The 20435-nt window shown below is 39.2% G+C and overlaps 1 protein-coding gene across 6 annotated transcripts in view; it reads left to right on the top strand.

Moving 5' to 3' along the window:
* The window catches only part of aftph.L (aftiphilin L homeolog), a 40412-nt gene extending 20758 nt beyond the window's left edge, over positions 1 to 19654 (top strand). For 2 of the 6 annotated variants that reach the window (XM_041562317.1, XM_018262094.2), the window contains 8 exons: positions 416 to 564; positions 703 to 829; positions 2240 to 2296; positions 2889 to 2999; positions 4062 to 4122; positions 7713 to 7796; positions 16466 to 16589; positions 18472 to 19654. In XM_041562317.1, the coding sequence (XP_041418251.1) occupies positions 416 to 564; positions 703 to 829; positions 2240 to 2296; positions 2889 to 2999; positions 4062 to 4122; positions 7713 to 7796; positions 16466 to 16589; positions 18472 to 18616 (858 nt within the window). In that variant the 3' untranslated portion in view covers positions 18617 to 19654. 6 annotated transcript variants of the gene reach the window in all.
* The last annotated feature ends 781 nt before the right edge of the window (positions 19655 to 20435 follow it).

Here is a 20435-nt window from a genome sequence, read left to right as displayed (position 1 = left end):
CAAAACTATACAAAAAAATACATTCTGCGTTTCGGCACTTAGAATTGAGCCATCTTCAGGAAGTTCATGAAGACAGCTTGATTCTAAGGGCTGAAACATTGAATACATTTTTTGTATATTTTTGAGCAAGAGCTGTGAGTGCGGTTATTTATTGTGCACTATGAATATTGGTTTTGACCGGCACCCAGGCCAACTTAGAATTTTTTTGAGTGCACCAGACTGGACTTGCTTATATAGTTATAGATAGAAATCGATATATATATCGAGATATATAGATATATATAGAGATAGATATAGATAGATAGATAGATAGATAGATAGAGTAGGCATTGGTTTGAAAAGATAAACTATTAAATTCTGTCTCCATGCAGATACTGATTTGAAAATCCTTATTAATGTTTGTTTACCTTTGTAGCAGTCGTTACAGAGCCGTCTTGAGCGAGTCATCCAGGTGTCTTTTCCTCTTCATCCTGTTTTTCAAGTAGAAGAAAATATATTGTGCTTGGATCACTGGCTTAAAGCAGAGGCAAGTGAAGAAGCTGCAAAACCCATGTCTAGCATAAGGTAAGAAAACGCACTACTGTTTTTATGACTGCACTGTTGGAAGTGGTTGAGTAAAAACACAGCCTGATTATTATATTGAGTGTGTAGAGAAGTAAATCTTTCTAGAGCGTCTGCTTAACGTTTCTCTGTCCCAAGCAGAGAAGTGCTGGACATCTGGCCTGAGCTGCAAAAGATCCCTGATGCTTATGGACTAAAGTACCAGTGGGGTGGCTCTCACAGCAACAAGAAACTCCTCAGCTCCCTTGGAATTGATACAAGGAACATTGTAAGTCATTTTTTTTTACACCCTAGCAACCATATTGCTAAACATTGCAAACTGGAGAGCTGCTAAATAAAAAGTCAAATAACTCAAAAACTGCAAATAATAAAAAATTAAAACCAATTGCAAATTGTTTTAGTATATCACTCTCACATCATACCAGAATTTAACTCAACCCCTTTAAGACAAAATTGATGAGCAGGGAATCTTTGCTGCTCCCTAGCTTGCACATCTGAATTTGGAGGCGGATGAGGGGACGCCTACCTGCCTTCCTCCCCACCACCAGTACAGCTCTGACTAACTCAAAACTTCGTCATCACTGTATTCTAGGGACAAGCAGCAGCAGCTCTCTGTGTTCTGAAACAATGTGCAAAAAAAATGGCCAATTGTGGAGTTTTTTTCTCTGCACACTGCTCTGTGCCATTTAATCTATCAGCACTGCCTTAGGATACGGCTACCCTGCTGACCAGCAAAATGTATTGCTCAGTTCTGCTTAAATACGAAATACCAAGCAATGGAGCATACTACTGAGCCGTTACTGGTAAATCATTTGCAGCGTAAGACAACTAGAGTGTGATTACCTTCTTCTATTTAACATTAACCCTCTGACAGTAATCATCATTATATCTGCAGCACAAGAGCATGTCTATGGGACATATTTATAAAGATGTGTTAAATTGAGGTTGGTTATCAAGAAGGGTTTTTAAAAGACATGTATCCTCCCCACAAAAATGTAATCCGTGAACAGTCTCTTTGAAATCTTTAGATACCTGCCACTCTGGTTGTTAAAAGGTTAACAGTAAGGCTGCAGCAACCCTTAATCACTTAGAATTCCTTCTCCTCCTCTAACCAACTCCCTCAGAAATTTACTTTGGCTTTTGACTCATGAGAAGGCTCAGTTCTTCTCAGCTCAGATTAATAAACACACCAGCCAATGAAGAGATAAATTTCTAGTTCCCATAGAAACTCTAGCTGTCTGATCCTATTGTTTTCTCCTAACCACCTCTCCTGAGCTCAGCTTAACCATTACAATGCTCAACCCCAGCAGAACTTTTTATCAATTTGTGTCTTTGTAAAGATGCATTTTGCATTGTATGAACTTTTCAACATATATGTTTCAATGTTATCGATGATGTGTCAGAGGGAAAATGGCTGCCGGGTGAAAGCTGCTATTTGTTTTAGGAAAATGTGATGGCTCTGGCAACTGGAGGGGGCATATGCTGTGGCTTGGTGGGGAAGATATGCCCAATTTATACACATGGTAGCAAAATGTAGGCTTTACATGTCCTTTAAAGGAAAAAGATTTGGAGCAAAAAAAAAAAAAAAAAAAAAAAGGGTTTGCATATGTAGTAATTTTGGCATATAAAATGCAAGTGAATGTGCTACTGTGCATATAAGTAATTGTTCTCTCTATAGCTTTTTACAGGCAACAAAAAACAGCCAGTCATTGTACCCATGTATGCAGCCAGCCTGGTAAGTTCTCTGTAGAATATTTAGGGTGGATGTATTTTTATATTTAAACTTAACATGCAATTTGCAAGGAACCATCTTTCATGTAAATCCATTTATATGCCTGTAATCACCATGAGTCACTTCTTACTGAGCTCATAAGCGCAGCGAGTAGGTCTTAAGTGCAGTTTAGAAAATCATGGGAAGTAGTTCAGTTTTCAGAATATAATATATCATGTTGTATTACATATGTCTCCCACTGCTTATTTTCAGAGTAGTGATCAGTTGGTGAGTATGTGGACAGCATCTTATGGTTAAGATAACCGGTTAGTAGCTTTATTTACCCCTGACAGATATTTTGACAAATGCAAATTAGGTCTCCGATTTGGTTCAAGATTCAACCGAATCCTTTATGAAAGATTTGGGCTTCGGCCAGATCCCAAAATAGTGCATCCCTAATAATAATATTTACAGGTGAACTTGCCGTTACCATAAAAAAAGGATGTCGTTTTTAGTAAATAACCAATTTTTTAATGTTTTTTAACTGAAAGGCCCCCCTTGTGTGTCAGAGCATTTAAAGTCATTATTCTAACAGAGTTGTGGTGTTGTTTCTCAGGGTATGCTAGAACCAACAAAGCCTTTATCTGCTGCTGAAAAGATCGCATCAATAGGGCAATCTTCTCCTGTTCCTCCAGAAGAAATAATCTGTACTACTGATCAAATGCAGGTAAGGGTAATGGCCAACAGAGAGATATGTCGCAGCTGTTATTAAAAAGCATTTTGGCAACAAGTCGTTCATTTTGTCTCTGGATAAACAACAATGAGAATTGCCAGCAGCAAAACATACAGTGCTACTTCAGCTCAAATGTCGCCCAGAAATGGTCAGAGAAAGGAAAATATACCTGATTTAAAAGCAAGTTTTGCATTTAAGTAATGATTGTACAAATGTTAAGGGCATGTAAGCCAAAAATGTAAAGTTTAAAGACTTGGCTTTATGGAGCTATGATGTTTCAATTAAACATTTTAGACTTGGAAGTCCCCCTGTAACCAGCAATGCTTCATGTAATTGGTCCTATAACGCCCCTGTTTCTGCCATTATATTACACTGCTTCAGACCTTTGAAAGTAAGTTCGGCAGTTGCTCTTGTAGAACATTTTTTTCAACAGCGATGTGTGGCAAATTATTCGGCTGTTTTCTATACCACATAATAAATATGCCCCTAAATGTTTTCTCTGCCATTGAAGAACTGCCTGCCAGTTCCACTGACTTGAGTGTAAACTGTCTGGCAACGCTTGTACAGGCAGGCAAACATTAGAGCATTTTCTGGCTAACAACCTCCTGTACTAACAGTGCCTGACTGTTCCTGTTGAACTTAATGATAAACTGCATGGAAAGTTTGGGGCATTTTACAACCAGTGGGGACTAAACCAAAGTACTTGGAAAAATAAGGAAAGTTAGTCCGTTAGGTTTTATTTCTTGCCGATCTCCTTATAGTCTCTCCACTGCCCAAGAAGTCTCTGTGTCCGTGTCGAAAATGTTTAATTGTCAGCACAAATCTTAAAACTTTACCTATTGTGACTTTTAAAGGTATATAGTGGACACTCCTGATATAATTCTGTCGAACACTGGGTGGCCCTCATATATTTGAATATATTACACCATATAGTTTCTAATTTCTGTTGCCATAGGCGCTGATCTCATTTTTGTATTCGGAGACTGAACCAAAGTACTGAACACTGCTTTCATATATTAGAGGTGTAACAACTGTTTTTTCCCTTGTCTTTTGTAGGAATCCCTCCCACCTGTCCAGTTTGACTGGAGTAGCAGTGGCCTTACCAACCCTCTAGATGGTACGTCTCTTCGTAGACCCGCTAACACCAGAGATAGACATAAGAAACCGCCAGAGTTCAAACAAACATCTGTTTGCTGACCTTTCCTTTATCTTTTTAGCGTTACCTTTGAAACTGCAGGCTTTTTTTCTGCTTTCCTTTCTGGCACAGTACATCTTATTAAAGAGGCAGCACGTACCTATGTTCGCTATGAGCTCATTAAATGGATCTCGCCAATAATGTGCACTTTTTCACAATTTTCACAACAGTCACTTTAATAGCACCACCATCTGTGGGTGGGAAACAACCGTTTTATTATACAGTATTATGGAAAACACTTTATTTGCTGTGTCTGGGAGTAATGGCAACACAGAGGTTTGACTCAACAGTATTATGCTCACTGACCCTTCTTGCTCTTAAAGGGAAGCTGTTATTAAACCAGCCCCTCTTTCCTACCTCACTATGTCTGCAGTCACGGTAGTGTAACAACACAATACAGTAAGATTGTGCACAAATTAATACAGGTAAGGGATCCTTTATCCATAAAAACATTATCCAGAAAGCTTGGAATTGTGAGAAGGCCATCTCCCAGGCAATTCCATTTTAATCAAATAATTACAAATTAAAATTTTCAAATGATTTCCTTTTTCTCATTAATACTAAACCAGTATCTTGTACTTGATCCCCACTAAGATATAATTAATCCTTATTGGAAGCAAAACCAGTCTATTGGGTTTATTTAATATTTAAATGATTTTTTTAGCAGATTTAAAGTATGAAGATGCCGAATTCTTGGGACCTGGGATTTTCTGGATAAGAGTTTTTTTTAGTTAGATCTACTAAAAAAAAGATGAAGTCTGTATGTGCTACGTGCTGTTTTATTATTACAAAGAAAAAGGAAATAATGTATAATAATGGATCCTATATCTGAGTTCACATAAAAGCACACATTTCTATTTATGAGCTCATATTGACATTAAATAGGCAAATTAAAACGATTTGTTGGCTCCTCCGATTTTCTTCTGATTTAGGCTTATGGCACATTGTGGAATTTCTCCAGGTGAGTGTAATTGGCCTTCACTCTGCCAGCACTTTTACTCCGGCAGAGAAAACACACCGTGTGCCATAAGCCTAAAACAGGAAAAAGTCAAATCCAACAAAACATTTAAGATGCTCCAGTAATCTGATTTTAAGCACTTGTTCACCATTATTAACCAGTTTATTTATATTAAGGTTGGCAGAGTATTTCGGTTATGATGTGTACGGTGTTTTGTTTTGTTTTTTTTTTTTTAGTACATTTTAATGCTTTTTGCTTTGGCACCTTCAAAATCAAAAATGACACACTTGACATTTGATATGTGTTTTGGTCAGTATTATATGTTCAACACTTTTGTTTTGGTTATATATTTTTTTAATTCATCCAATCCAGAGCCAGGTAGGTACAAGTTTGTTTGTTTTTTCTTTTTCCCCAGTGTTAACTTTGAAGGGTTATTTTTCTTCTTGCACTAGGTCATTATATTGGCCCTTTCTATTCACATTTTACATTAAAGGGATACTGTCATGGGAAACCATGTTTTTTTCCAAAACACATCAGTTAATAGTGCTGTTCCAGCAGAATTCAGCACTGAAATCCGTTTCTCAAAAGAGCAAACAGATTTTTTTTATATTTAATTTTGAAATCTGACATGGGGCTAAACATATTGTCAGATTCCCAGCTGCCTCCATTCATGTGACTTGTGCTCTGATAAACTTCAGTCACTCTTTACTGCTGTACTGCAAGTTGGAGTGATATCGCATACCTCATCCCTCCCCCCAGCAGCCTAATAACAGAACAATGGGAAGGTAACCAGATAGCAGCTCCCTAACACAAGATAACAGCTGCCTGGTAGATATAAGAACAGCACTCAATAGTAAAATCCAGGTCCCACTGTGACACATTCAGTTACAATGAGTAGGAGAAACAACAGCCTGCCAGAAAGCAGTTCCATCCTAAACTGCTGGCTCTTTCTGAAAGCACATGACCAGGCAAAGTGACCTGAGATGACACCTACACACCAATATTACAACTAAAAAAATACATTTGCATACACTTATATTGTAGAGTGAATTACTTGCAGTGTAAACTGTGTAATTTAGAAATAAAAACAATATCATAAAATCATGACAGAATCCCTTTAACGCTGCCTGCAGGTGTAACACATATTGAAATGCAGTGAGCCTCTGGATTATCCCCCCATCCAGTTAATGAACATGTAATTACTGTCTTTGGCTTATCTTGCATACCAACATCATCATGAAAGTTTAATTAGAAGCCACAAACATATCGATGCATATGTAGGATCAAGGAAAGCCTGGACAATTTTATTTGTTGTCTGATGATGTGCTCCTTCAGCCAGTCCCTCTCGCTTCTGAACTGCGCTTGCTTTTCTTAATGGGGAACAGTTCGGTATTATGTATTCACCTATATGTGATCTGTGCTACAAACACCATTTCATTTATGTATATAAAAGAAATATTTTATATGTATTATTGTTACTACTATATTTCTACCACTTGGTAGAAGCACTTTTAGTTATGGAAACACTCTTAAGAGACCGTATTGAAACCAACTCCCCAGCTTTGATTAAAGTATAACCTTCTTCATTTTCATCCTTCCACAGTTTGTGGAGCATCCCACACGGGCATCCCCAGAACATGTATGTGCTGTCATTTTTTTTTCGCTGCCTGGAAATAGTACAGGCAGATAAGCCCTGAGTAGAATAGGGAAACATCTGGATGAGGGATGAAAACAAAATGTGCCTGTATCCCAATGTGTGCCACTCGGGAGCTAGTGCTTGGACTTTAGAGAGGAGAAGCCCCTCAGTAGAGAGCACTGTAAATGTAGCAGATACCGGCTGCCTAAGGTCTAGGGCGCCATCACAGTTTTGCAAGCCCTGAAACTACTGCCCATAGACTTGCATTAAAATCAGTCTTGTTGTGCCGTTACCCTTAATTAAGAAGAATGCCTCTAAGCAACAGGACCAGCCAAAACAAGAGAATGCATATAGAGACCTAGATCCTAGACAGTTGGCTATGCCCTGGAAAGCCCCTTCCCACATTAAAAGATTTTTATTCATATGACCAGTCCGATTAATGGATGTAGCAGAGACTAAAATGGCACAAAAAAGATGGAAATATCTTGGCTATGGAGATTTTGCCATATATGTTTGGGAGTCATACAAGATGCCTTTTTCTATTGCATTTTTAAATGTAGCAGCACTCAATTCAAATTTTATAGGCTGCCACTTACAAAAGTTTTAGTTTACCTTCTTACTTTCAACTGTTTCCCATTAATAGTACGACTGTTTCTTCTCCATAACCCGTTGGCAAATGTACATTACTAACTACGGGGATATATTTGCTATACTTATTAACTTTATATACCTTTGCATTTGTTTAACCTTTCAAACTTAGAGTGTTTTATGCTATTGAGTATTTTCTAACTCTGCTGTGTATACTACTTGAAAAACATGCATGTTTAAGCGTGTGTCTTACTCCCTTTTTGCACACAAACTCCTCCTTTTGGCTAACCTTCTTTCGACTGATTTCCAACATGGTCACTGAATTTCAAGCTAGTGGAGGTTCTGCTGTGCTAAACCTCGATTTCTTTGGGCCCGTGGATGACAGTGGTTCTAATGCCACCACCACAATCCCAGGTAGCTGAGTGTGTAATGGTTTGCTTAGAAGGCACGGACACTTCATTTATGGCTTTCCTATAAACAAGCAACTTTGCTGTGAGGCACTTTTAAGTAAGACTGTCTCTTTGTTTGTAATACTAATGTAAATCAATAATGTTTTAAGGACTTTTAGACATCTCCAAAAAAAAAAAAAAAACTCAGAATACCAGAGCTGCATGAAATGCTATATCCTTAGCTCTTTATTGTCTTGCCCAATGTTGTTTGTTTTTTCTACTTTGTTAAAAGTAGATGCTTTTGCTGTAAAATGTATGCAATGGCGAGCAATAATTGTTTACAGAAATGTTTTGCCAAATGCATTCCATCTGTTCCAAATAATATATTTTTATTGAACAATAAACCATGCTAAGAAGTGCACCATCAATGCTATACTGTAATTTTTACTGGTGTGACACTAATTATTCAGTTGTCTACAATTGCGATACAAGTACGATGTAGCAACATCACAGGGAGTGGTAATGGAAGCAATGTCAAAATATTATCCAGTAAACAAATATTTAAATAAAGCTGCATTTCCCACCCATTTATTTGTTACTGAAGTCAAGACAGTTTAAAGTAATGTTCATTCAACATACACAAAGTATAGCGTAGGCAAAAAGACTTTGTTTTTTTCCCTTCAAAACGTCCTATAGACACATAAAAATAGTTAACTGATTTATTTTCTTAATCCTTCCCTTTAAAGATTGAAAGTAACCAAAATGACATCCCCCATGCTGAATGAATCCACTGTGTGGATTGTGTGTTGCCATGTCACTATGTCTTGTCAGGATTAAAAGGCACAAAGTAACTCACATTCACAGGTTTACTCATTTTTTAAACAAGGTACTTGTTTTTAGGAAAGTCATCTATTTGTCAGTTCGCTGATCATGTGGTTGTGGGTTTGATTACTTGTGTAAAAATGATTGGTAGCTAACATATTACCTTAAAGGGATACTGTCACCAGAGTTTACGCTGTTTCTTTAGTATTATAAACGACATTTGGTTTTTAATCATTTATTCATTTTCTATACTATACTTTATACATTTTCTATACTTCTACATTTTCTATACTTCTTTTTTTAAAGGGAAAGAGGATTTGGAAAGAAATAGACTGATGGAGGTTTCCTTATCCTTAGAAGCACATCTTTAGACCTTTTTTCAAATTGAAATAGATCTTTTTGCCTTACATGCCTATGGACAGCACAGACAACATATGCTTCCACCCTGTAGTTAAATTATCCAATTCCAGCTAAGGACAATTGCACACAGAGCTGCTTGTAGCCAGATAGTTGTTGCGGCTACAAAATAGACAATACTGATAAATGTCTCTGCTAAGACACCGTGTGTTTAAGCAGAGAAAATTCTCAGTATTGTCTATGACAGGGTATTTTCTGGCGTTTTGTCGTCAAGGCAAGTAGCTAGCTACAAGTAGCACTGTATATCATAGCCATAAAGAGAACCGTACCCTATAGAACCCTCATACTCCTTCCATGTAGCTGTGTGTTTCTGACCTGCTGTGGAATGCAGCACCATGTTTATCTGTTTCACTTTGCTTGCCCATGGGAAAGCTTTGACTGAAGGGCACCATATAAGTGACTATACCCCTTGAGGTTGCACTGGGTAGTTAATTTTTTTGCTGCAGTGTTTTTCCACATGCTTCAGGAGTGTTTGGTGGACATGATGATTAGCGCAACTCCCAGCATTAAATGACACTGTGACCCACTGAGCTCTTAACTCCAAGGATAAAATGACACTGTAATCTTAACCCCAGAATAGAGTAGTATTTTGACTAAAACTGCCTAAACTGTCTTCCTGTTTCAAGGACTATAAACGTGGCCATAGACGTTACAATTACGATCTTTCCTGAAAGATTTTTGTTTCAATACGCAAATGTAGAGCTGAATCATCAAATATACAGGTAGAAACAGTGGCGTAACTAGATATTTCTGGGCCCCACAGCAAATTATTTTTCAGGCCCCCAAAATGTTTAGAGGTTGACTTGTTTCTCCAATATTTATTGAAATTGTATATGAATTAGGGCCTCACGGGGCCCCTATACCTCCTGGGCCCCCCTGCTGTCGCAGGGTCTGCTTCCTCTATAGTTACGCCCCTGGGTAGAAACAATATAATTTTACCTGTATCTGACGATTCAGCACTAACCATGGGCAGTGTTCAGGTGCATAAAAATTTTACAACCAGCCCGATCAATGAGCCGACTAATATCCTAGCCTTCTGCCAATATGGGTAGACTTGTCTCCCACCATACACGTACCAAATATTGGACAAAAAGTTTTGTACGAACAGTATTGGTGCATGTATGGCTACCTTGTTTTGTGCATAAATATGCCTATACAAAGGAGGATACACTAGGTTGCCATTTGTTAACCTTCAGTGGGCAATTTTTAGGTGCCTTCAAAGGTACCCAAACAAAATTTTTCAGCAAGCCGACCGATATCCAAGTCTTCTGCTGATACTTGTCGGCTTGTCTTCCGCCATATATACACCGAATATCGGAGGAAAATTAATTTTTAACGATATTATTGGTGTGTCTATAGCCGCCTTAAAATTTGTTTACCTGATTGAAGGGGTTTTATTACAGGTCTTTGAGTACTTAAAGCAGGCAAATTATGCCCCATACAGTCTGCTGTTATAGGGTAGAAACCATTTGAGAAAATGCGGGTGTTGGTGGCAAGATATCTTCCAGGCTTAGAATTTCCTCAGGCATGGACAGAGAATCCACCATAATTTCTTCAGGCTGTAAGAGAACCCACAAGGAATCATGACTGTGAACCATTTAAGAAGACCAGTAAACTTTCTTGTGTATTGTAAACAAAAAGGCTGTCCTTCTCTTGAATGAATCAAGCAAACACCGAAAAATGTTTGGAATCCTGTTTCTATTTGAATCTAAAGATCCAGAATTCGTTCCTCCTGTGATGCATACGCTGCCACTTAAAATCGACTTAGGATGAAAGGATCCAATTTATAGAAAGATGGACTAGCCTAAGGAAAAGCCCTACATAGCAGCCACAATAGACTTTAAACCAGCTGTAGCTGTGTTGGACTGGCAAGGTGCATTGATATCTAGAAACTTTTTTGCTGAACCTTAACCTTGCAACAGATTTTCTCACAGAGGCATCTCTAGCCTATGATGGACTAGCTAAGTCTTCTTCATTACAAAAAAAAAAAAAGCTTATTGGCCCATGATTAAGAAGTCTGTTGAAATGGATGGGAGTCATCCGCAAAACATAAAACAAAAACGAAACATTTTCATCTTCGTGATTTTAGAAGATGAAGAGATATAAATCTCTATGGTAATGCTCAGAATTTTCTAAAGGAAGGTATCTCTCATAGCTGATGGTGGAAAGCAATCTAAATCTCCATCTGATGTCAGACCTGTATGGGGAATGCTAAGCATTTTTTCTAGATTGACACATGGGTAAAGGTGGCCATATTCTATAAGATCTGCTCGTTTGCGAGCGGATCTTAACCTGATATGCCCACTAACGGCTGGGCCGAACGTTCGGATTACAATACTACGAATGGGCTCCAACGGGTCACAGGGCCGCATCAACTAGCCGATGCGGTCCTGGATCGTACAAAAAAATTTAACTTGACCGATCGATATCTGGCCGATTTTTGGCCTGATATTGATCAGGAGGAGCCGTTGGGAGCCCCCACACATGGGCAGATAAGCTGCCGAATCGCTCCAAAGGACCGTTATCGGCAGCTTTAATCTGCCCGTGTATGGCTACCTTTACTTCATAGAATCCCACACTTTGGGTACACATATGCTTATTGTAACTGTAAGATCTTAATATGCAGCCCTTTGCAAGGCAGTTTAGGAGTATTCTTTCCCTGTTGTACATTTTCTGCTTGTAGTGTACTGAGCCATACAATTTAATTGTTTTTCATGCAGTGTCAGGCTGAGTGCCTATTAATGGCCTACACAACACAATACATAAAAATACTAATTTGTAGCTAAATTTACTATATGGAGGGATATGTACCTACACAGCACTTCTTCAGGACAAAACTAACCCCCCCCCCCCCAAACACTGTTTGCAGTAATAATAAATGGAAAGCCATCTGGAAGATACTAGGCAGGTGGATTTAACGGCATATCAAGTGGCAGGGAAAATATACCAAAGGATTCCAAGCTCATTTAACCAGATTTGACCTCCTGGGCTGACAATGGCTACGTGGCCAATAATTTTGCTAAACACTGCAGACTAGAAATTGGACATCTGGCTTTCATGAAGGTGGCTCTAATGTCTGCTTTAGTTTAAACCCACCCTAGTTATATTGTTTTCTAAATGCTCTTACCTGTGCTGCCTGAGGCCCAATTAATTCCCACCCTTAATCTTTCTTGCTCGATATTAAATGTTTTGGAATCGGTGTGTTGGTCTCTTTATTGCTTGCTACTATACTGATGTTTGGAAGAGAGTAGGGCTTTTATATAGTAAAACACTCTTGAACTAGGCTTTGCTAATCCTACCTAAGGGGACAAGCCTCTCTAATGTCTATGCTGCCTGCTGAGGGAAAGGGAATTAACTATCAATATAAATGCACTCTTGTCAAGACTACATTCATTCAATGTTAAGCATTACTTTTATGCTTAAAAAACAGTTTCATTATGATGACAGTATCCCTTTAACTTAATAATAAATTAATAAACCTTTGACATCTTTGGTGATGGGACTTCTTCGAAAGACTTCTAATAATTGCATTATTACTATTTGTATCTGAAAAGGTCATTATTGCTGGGAAATTATAAAATACAGAAGAGCCATGAATATGCTTTAAATTATATCGTTATAAACGGTGCTTAGTGATGGCATCGGTTATTATTATTATATTGAAGCTCTGTGATGTTATTTCTGTCACATGACAAACGTGTGTATTATAATAAATAAAGTTCCCCTGTTGCAAAATATGAAGATGTTCGAAGTCATCTTGTAGTTGTTCGGCCTCGTGTTTTCATATGGTCATGGAACGCCTCGGTAACTTATAATATCCTTATAATTTACAAGAGGGGGTACTTTATTCACTATATAAACGTATAGACATATAAGCAGAGCAGGGATACCAACATAGGAAGTGGTGACCTATAGGAAACATAACATATTCAGTTTATAGGAAATATGGTCTATAGTAGGCTTTGCATCCAACTGGGGTTATGTAGTGAAGCTTGCGCCAGGTTTATTAATCCATAGCAACCAGATGATTGGCCTTGTGACCAATGAATGCTGCTTGCTGACTGATTGATTTAGGTACCTAGAACTTTGCTACTTTTATTACATTACTCCCAATAAATCATTCTACAAACTATCGAGATTGGAAGAATATAATTTAAACAGTGAGCTCCTCATTCATATTTGTAGGATCAGACATGATTGTTTTTATGAGATATTAACCTCAACCACGACCCCTGTTGACCAGGTTTTCAGAAATAATTTATTGAATGCTTGTATTTCATAAATGAAGAACTTTTAATCAAAGCATTATTTTACTCAGCAAGATGTGCATTATCTTTTTGTTAACTGGTGTCGCGCATCATAAAGGGGACATAATGGCACTAGACATAAAACCCACTTCAGCTTCCATAAAAATAATTTTTTTAAAAATGATTTATTTAACTAAGTACTTTTCTTATAATTTGCTTCCCCTAATACTTGGGGTTTATTTTTTACATATCACCTTCCAGGTTGCCATATCTCTTGCTGTTTATCACATGCTCGTTGTTGTTGGTTTACTGACCGGCTGAGATCAACATCTTTCTGTGCTGCTTACAAGCCGCCTGCCTTGATCACTTCTTACACAGAATCGCTTTGGCTAAACGTTTGCTGAAGGCCACATGATTCTGTGTAATGAGCAGTCAGATGTGCATGTACAGAACAGATGCTCCAACGAGATTTCTGGAATGTGATAGTAAGTCAAAGGGAGTGATCCATTATGGGGCTGCAAACGGCAGAGCAGAAATTTAGGAACATAAGTTAGCTGGAGAGTAGATTGGGGCAATATTGATTATGCTCCCTGCCCATTTTCTTTGGGAAATAAGCTGCACAGGCCTCCAAATTGCTGTTATTAAGGGAAAAACTCTTTAAAATGTTTTATTTTTATTCCTTAATGGATACTGCAATGTTGTGTGGTTCTCTCTAGATCATTTATGTCCCCTTTAGCAAAATGCAAGGTAAGACAATTGTAAGAAATGAAGCTTGGTCCATCAGCACAATAATGAATACAAGCTGAGCCTCCTTTCCCCTCGCTGTGGTGCAGTTGCACATCTCCACATGATTCAGTTAAAATACATTATAGTACTGCTTTTTAAGATAACAATGATAACACGATTCTTTCCAGATAACGGTAAGATAATGCTAAGGAAGTGATGGGGATGTGTTTGTCATGTGTTGGCTGTGTTAGCATGATGTGCATGGTTAATTGTGTAAGTGTTAATTGAAAGTGATGTGCGTATGTGTGTGCGGGACTTTGCGGAGAGTTTGATATTTCTTTAATTATCAGAGTCATAGTACATCAGTAAATAAGATTAATCCTCTTAAAAGTTTTTTCTACTGACTTTTTCTGCTATCTATGTCTATAGCAAATCCTACACCATTTATTTGAGTACACTTCTAAAGTCTCTCTTAACCATGAGTTTTAAAACAAATGCAAATTAATTTCACGTAGATATTCCTTAAAGGGACCCTGTAATCAAATGACTTCTTTTTTTTTTTTTATTAGTCTTGTGTTACACCAGACAGCGGTAGATTATTCAAACAGAAAGAGTTTCAAAGATGGCAGTTGGTATGCAGATGGCGCTTGCACTTTTTGATGTATTAGACATGTACTGGTTACAGTTTGAGCCATGGGCATCTGTGTAGAGTCCATAATAGAGTAACAAGAATTGGGCTGTGAGGCAGAAAATCTGCTCAAAAAGTGTTTATTCTCCACATAACGTGTCTCAAGCCTACTGGCTCTTTTTGTTAAGAACATAAAATGTGGGCAGGAAATAGTTTTTTTGTTTTTATTTGGTCGACCGTTATCATTAAGCTCCTTCTTCTGCTGTAGTATTTCTTATAAGAAGACTGGGAATCAATCACTATTGTTCCGTTTCCATTGACTATGGTACTGTGCTCTTAAGGTGGCCATACACGGGCCGATAAAAGCTACCTACAGACCGTGTCGGCATCTTATTGGCTCGTGTATGGGGGGCTTCACCGATCGAGATCTGGCCGAAAGTCGGGCAGATCTCGATTGGATGGGACGAAAAATCCCGTCGGATCGCGGCCGCATCTATTCGTTGATGCGGATCAGCCCGATATTGTCCACCTCAAGGTGGGCATATCGGGGAGAGATCCGCAAGTTTGGCGACATCGCTAAACGAGCGAATCTCTTCGTGTATAGCCACCTTTACAGTAACTGATGGAATAGGTCTATTGTCAGAAAATGCTTTGCTCCATGTTAGAATGAATATCACAGGCTGCCGGCAGTTTCCAGCTTTTTATTGCTGCTCCTTCTGCCATGAAGTTGCAGGAAACTTTCTAGCTTGGATCATAGAGCTAAAGCAGACTGGGAGAGTCCATTATTCAGGCTCACTTTGATACATGGAGGTTAGTCTGATATAAATCTCACAGGCACTTAAATTAAACCACAAAGACAGATGACTCAATTCAGTACATATTTGGGGATCACTTTCCAATCCTCAATTTTATGGGCCACACTTCCACCTACTGATCCAACCAAGATTTGTAGCTCCTGTGAGACTAGCCCCACTAAAGGGTCCCACCATGAATGAAATCTCTTGTAATAAGCTAAGTGAGGCCAGAATAAATTTCATTAAAATGGGTCTCTGAATCAAAAGTCTGTTAATGGTAAGTTGAGTTGCAAGGGGGCACCCTCTGCTGTCTTTCTGCAGCTCACACGTGTTGTGACGTATGTATAGTGGGTGAAATTAGGCCCCATCCCTATTACTACAACACATGGGAGCACCACTTAAACATTTAACATAGTAAGTTAGGTTGAAAAAAGACACACATCCATCAAGTTCAACCTTTTAACTTTTTTTTAACCTGCCTAACTGCCAGTTGATCAATAGGAAGGCAAAAAATCCATCTGAAGCCTCTCCAATTTGCCTCAAAGGGGGGAAAATTCCTTCTTGACTCCAAAATGGCAATCGGTCTAGTCCCTGGATCAACTTGTACTATGAGCTATCTCCCATAACCCTGTATTCCCTCACTTGCTAAAAAGCCACCCAACCCCTTCTTAAAGCTATCTAATGTATCAGCCAGTACCACTGATTCAGGGAAAGAATTCCACATCTTCACAGCTCTCACTAACAACCCCCTTCCCAATATTTAGTAGGAACCTCTTTTCCACCCACCCCCATCCTTTCTTTGTGACACAACAAATACTAATATTAGTGGATAGTGAAAAGCGTTTAAATGCGTTAAGTTCAATTATAATCCATGAAAGAACCAGATGTGATCAGTGTCCCTTTAAAGAATGAATCACCAATCTCAATGTGCTGGCCAAGTTGGCAGCCCACCTAAATGTCTCGGATGTTTAAAGAAGTGTGTGTTGTGCTTACCTGTGATGTGTGTAATAATAACAACTTGGCGCTGGCCTGTTACTGATATGTCAATTTATGCCATAAGGTGTGGATCCAGAGTTGTATGAATTGACAACATCAAAGCTGGAAAGTGTTGGCGCTAGTAACAAAGTGACAGATGCATTTGCACGGCTCATGTCCACTGCAGAGACCACAAGCACATCGGCAAGGTAAATGTTTTGTAACAGTATCAGCAATACTCAGGCCTCGCATCTCAATGCACTTATTATACTGTACCTACCTGATTCATTTCACCCTACTGACCCTTATTCATACACCTGCTTGGCTTTGTGGTGCTTCATACACCTGCTTATGGAACTAGAACATTTTCAAATGCTGTATCCCCCCTCCTTATCAATCTATCCGAGCCTATAAAATCAATTATGAAACGTTGCCCTTATGCTGTATACCATCCTGACATCCATGTCTCACAGGGATAAATGTGGGCATCCCCTGCCTAATGGTGGCCATACATGGGCCGATAAAAGCTGCCGACAGACCGAGTCGGCAGCTTATTGGCCCGTGTATGGGGCCCTCTGCGGGCTTCCCCGATCGAGATCTGGCCGAAAGTCGGCCAGATATCGATCGGATGGGACTAAACATCCCGTCGGATCGCGGCCGCATCTATTCGTTGATGCGGTCCTGCGATCCGACCGCCCATTACTATTCGTTAGGATCCGATCGTTGGGCCCTAGGGCCCACGATCGGATCAGCCCGATATTGCCCACCTCAAGGTCGGCATATCGGGGAGAGATCCGCTGGTTTGGTGACATCGACAAACGAGCGGATCTCTCCGTGTATGGCCACCTTTAAATCTCACACCAAGGAATTGCCCTTTGTTTTACTCTATAGATTTCCTCTGGAACGGCATTATCTGGGATCCCTTTGTACTGTAGGCAATGGAAATCTTCAGATTGAGCCCCTATTGAAACCACTGTCTGTATATGAGTAAAGTTACATTTTTTTGCAGAGCTGTTAGATTGCCGGAACACTATCCCACCGCATCTAGTGTTATTACCGTTCTCTCTATTGGCAAGCAATAATAATTTCCATTCTTACAGACAACACTGCAGTTTACAGCTGAATTAAAGCTCATCCAATTTGTAAACTTCATTTAAAGTCTTGCCCAGATTTTAATGTTATACAATTCTGTTGTTTGGGTTATAAAGTTCCTACATTAAGCTGTACCTTTGCTTTCAGCAGCCATTCGGAACTCTCCTACCCCCAAATTGACTTCTGTTAAATGCTCCCATTACTCCAGTGGTACATAAAGGAGGAAGCTCGTGCTTTTCATGTAGAATCAGAATCGTTTTCCTGTATTATAATAAACATATCCACTGACAAGTAACTAGTGATGGGCAAATCAGTCCTGTTTCGCTTCGCAGAGAAATTCCATAAAAATAAGCGAAACTCTGGAAAAATTTGTGAAACTGCGCAAAATTTAGCGAAACGCATTGAAATCAATGGGCGCAAAATTATTTTGACACGTGTCAATTTTAACGGAGCGCCAATTTTTAAATGCGTGACTCTTTTGTCTAAATGCATTAAAGTCAGTGGGCGTCCGAATAATTTTGATGTGCAACAATTTTGACGAGCAACAATTTTTTTGTTGCAGCGAATTTTCGCTGCAGTTTCGCGAAAACATCTGTCGTCGGTGCAATCCGGAAATTCATAACGAATCCATGCCTGCCAAATAAATTCACCCTTTACTACAAGTAAAACATCAAACAGGATTGAATCTGTAGTGTATGGAAACTTTTTGCGTCTAACCTATCAGGTTCCCAAGCCAATCGATATCCATATAACATTGAGATTGGATTGGCTTGGCCCCCCATGTACCATCAGCATCGGACTGGACACCAGGAAAAAATCCGGTGGGCCCCAGCCCTCGGGTCCGACCATGACCCCCCCCCCCCCAGTCCGACCCTGTATACTAATAATCCTAGGAAATCAATTTACACCATTGCTCTTGAGCTTGTTTTCCTCTTTACCATGGTTGTGTCCTGTTTCTGAGGAGTGACGCCATATTGGTTTCTCTTGTTCCCCCTGCAGGAAGCCCAGGCGGGATGAGAACCTAAGTGAAGAGGCCACTAAGGTCATCGCCAGCCTCCCTGATTTATCATTCATGCATGCCAAGGTGTTAATGTTCCCAGCCACACTAACACCTTCCACAAGTGCTCCGGACAAGGCTGAGTGAGATAAGGAGAACGTCGGTGGGAGAGAAATTTTCCAGAATCATTTGGATGTTTTATATCCAAGCTTTTTAAAAGATTTAAAATGAATAAATAAAAAAGTGTTGTTGCTTTTTTTTTTTCCTAAAAGTGAAATAATTCCGAGGAAATGTGGGCGAGCAGCACTAAAGGGTATATACATTTTCATGTATAAGTAAACACTGAATTCTACGTTTCTATACGAAATCAAACCACAAAAAAGAGAGAATTTGTATATAATGGCAACGGGTGAACTTTTTTTTTTTTTTTTTGATGTTAGGTAAATACACTGATTGATTCTTTCTTATAAAATGAAAAACAGATAAAATGTGAAGCTAGACACCCATACATTCACTGCCTGTGCCGTATGTCCCCGACCCTATTGATGTGAATGTTGTGCTACATTTGCAATGTGTTTTGTGTGTCAGTGGAACAGGAATGGAGCAGAGGGGTCTGACATGTGAGACCCTCCCACTGCAAAAGGGAAATGCCTTGCATTGAATACTAGTGCATTATGGGAGCAGCAGAGGGCATTGTGGGTATGACATTTGCATATGTTTTGTTTCTTTCGCTGCTGTATTTTATGATTCTGAGCATATCTTATCCCCCCCGCACCCCTGTGTCTCTGTCTTGTTTTGTTTCTATGTTACAATTAGTTAAGATCCTTATAAAGATCGATTGGGGGTTCTCAACTGATTCTGGGTATATAGCCAGCTTGATTTTGGGTGAAGAGGGACCAAAATAACATGAATGTCTTTGCGAGGAATACTCCTGTTTTGTGTCTGTTGTACCACTATCTTTCTGATTTGCACAATGTAAAGAAGCATAATCATAGGTCGCTATGGTTTTAGACTGTACATATACGTACGGAAGAATTTGGGATGTGTATGTCAGGGGAATATTCCTATGGAAAAAAATATTTGGATCTGTAAGAACAAGGTCTAAGCACATGCCCAGGTTCTTTTCAAATGTAAGCGTGTACATTTTCTTTTAGCTTACACTCAAATAAAATTATTTTAAAACCATCAGAACTTTGTGTGGCTTCTTGGGATGACAAACGGCATCTGTCCTTCATTTGCACACAGGATTCTTCTGCTCGCTGTCATTTTTACATTCACATTTCATTTTTTTTTTTCCAGTTTTCTTTTGCGGTTTCGGTTTCTATTGTCTTTCAGACTTCTCCCAGACCTCTTGTACTGGAAACTTGGCTCAGCTGTCTGGAAGAGAAGTCCAAGAGTCAAGAGTGAGTTTGTCATTTAATCCATATACGTTTGTACAGTACACAGTGAAACAAAACAACATTCCTCTAGGACCATGGTGCTACACACAACATAGAAGTACCGGATAACAGACAAAAAGTGCAAGTGCAAAAATATGCAACTCCTGCAAGACAGGACAGCATAATGCAGGGACAGGACAAGACCATGCACACTCAGCAGATGTAATATGTTAAGTCCTGCTGTTAGATATGACCAGTTGAAAAAATCCTGTTTAACAAAGGCTAAAGACCCCTAAATATATGCTTACCCCTAAAAAAAAGTCAGCATGGGAATCGCCTTGTACTCTGAACCTTATCAGTCAACCCCTCCCATCCCCACCTACCATCTTGTATTGTTCAACAGAATAGGAAATGTTGTGCTGGGGCCCCCACGAGCATTGCCACAATCAGCCCAAAGATTACTCTATGTTGAAGGGAGGTCACTGGCAGTAGTACATCTGTGAGTGATTCTGATGGGTTTCCCTGTCTCTTGCTCTGTTCTGCCTTCCCTATGCTCCCTGTGTTCCATACTCTGCCTGCCATATGCT

Source organism: Xenopus laevis, chromosome 5L (genome assembly GCF_017654675.1).
Source record: "Xenopus laevis strain J_2021 chromosome 5L, Xenopus_laevis_v10.1, whole genome shotgun sequence".
Lineage (NCBI taxonomy): Eukaryota > Metazoa > Chordata > Amphibia > Anura > Pipidae > Xenopus > Xenopus laevis.
The sequence above is the reverse complement of the archived record's forward strand: the minus strand, read 5'-3'. Positions and strand labels throughout refer to the sequence as shown.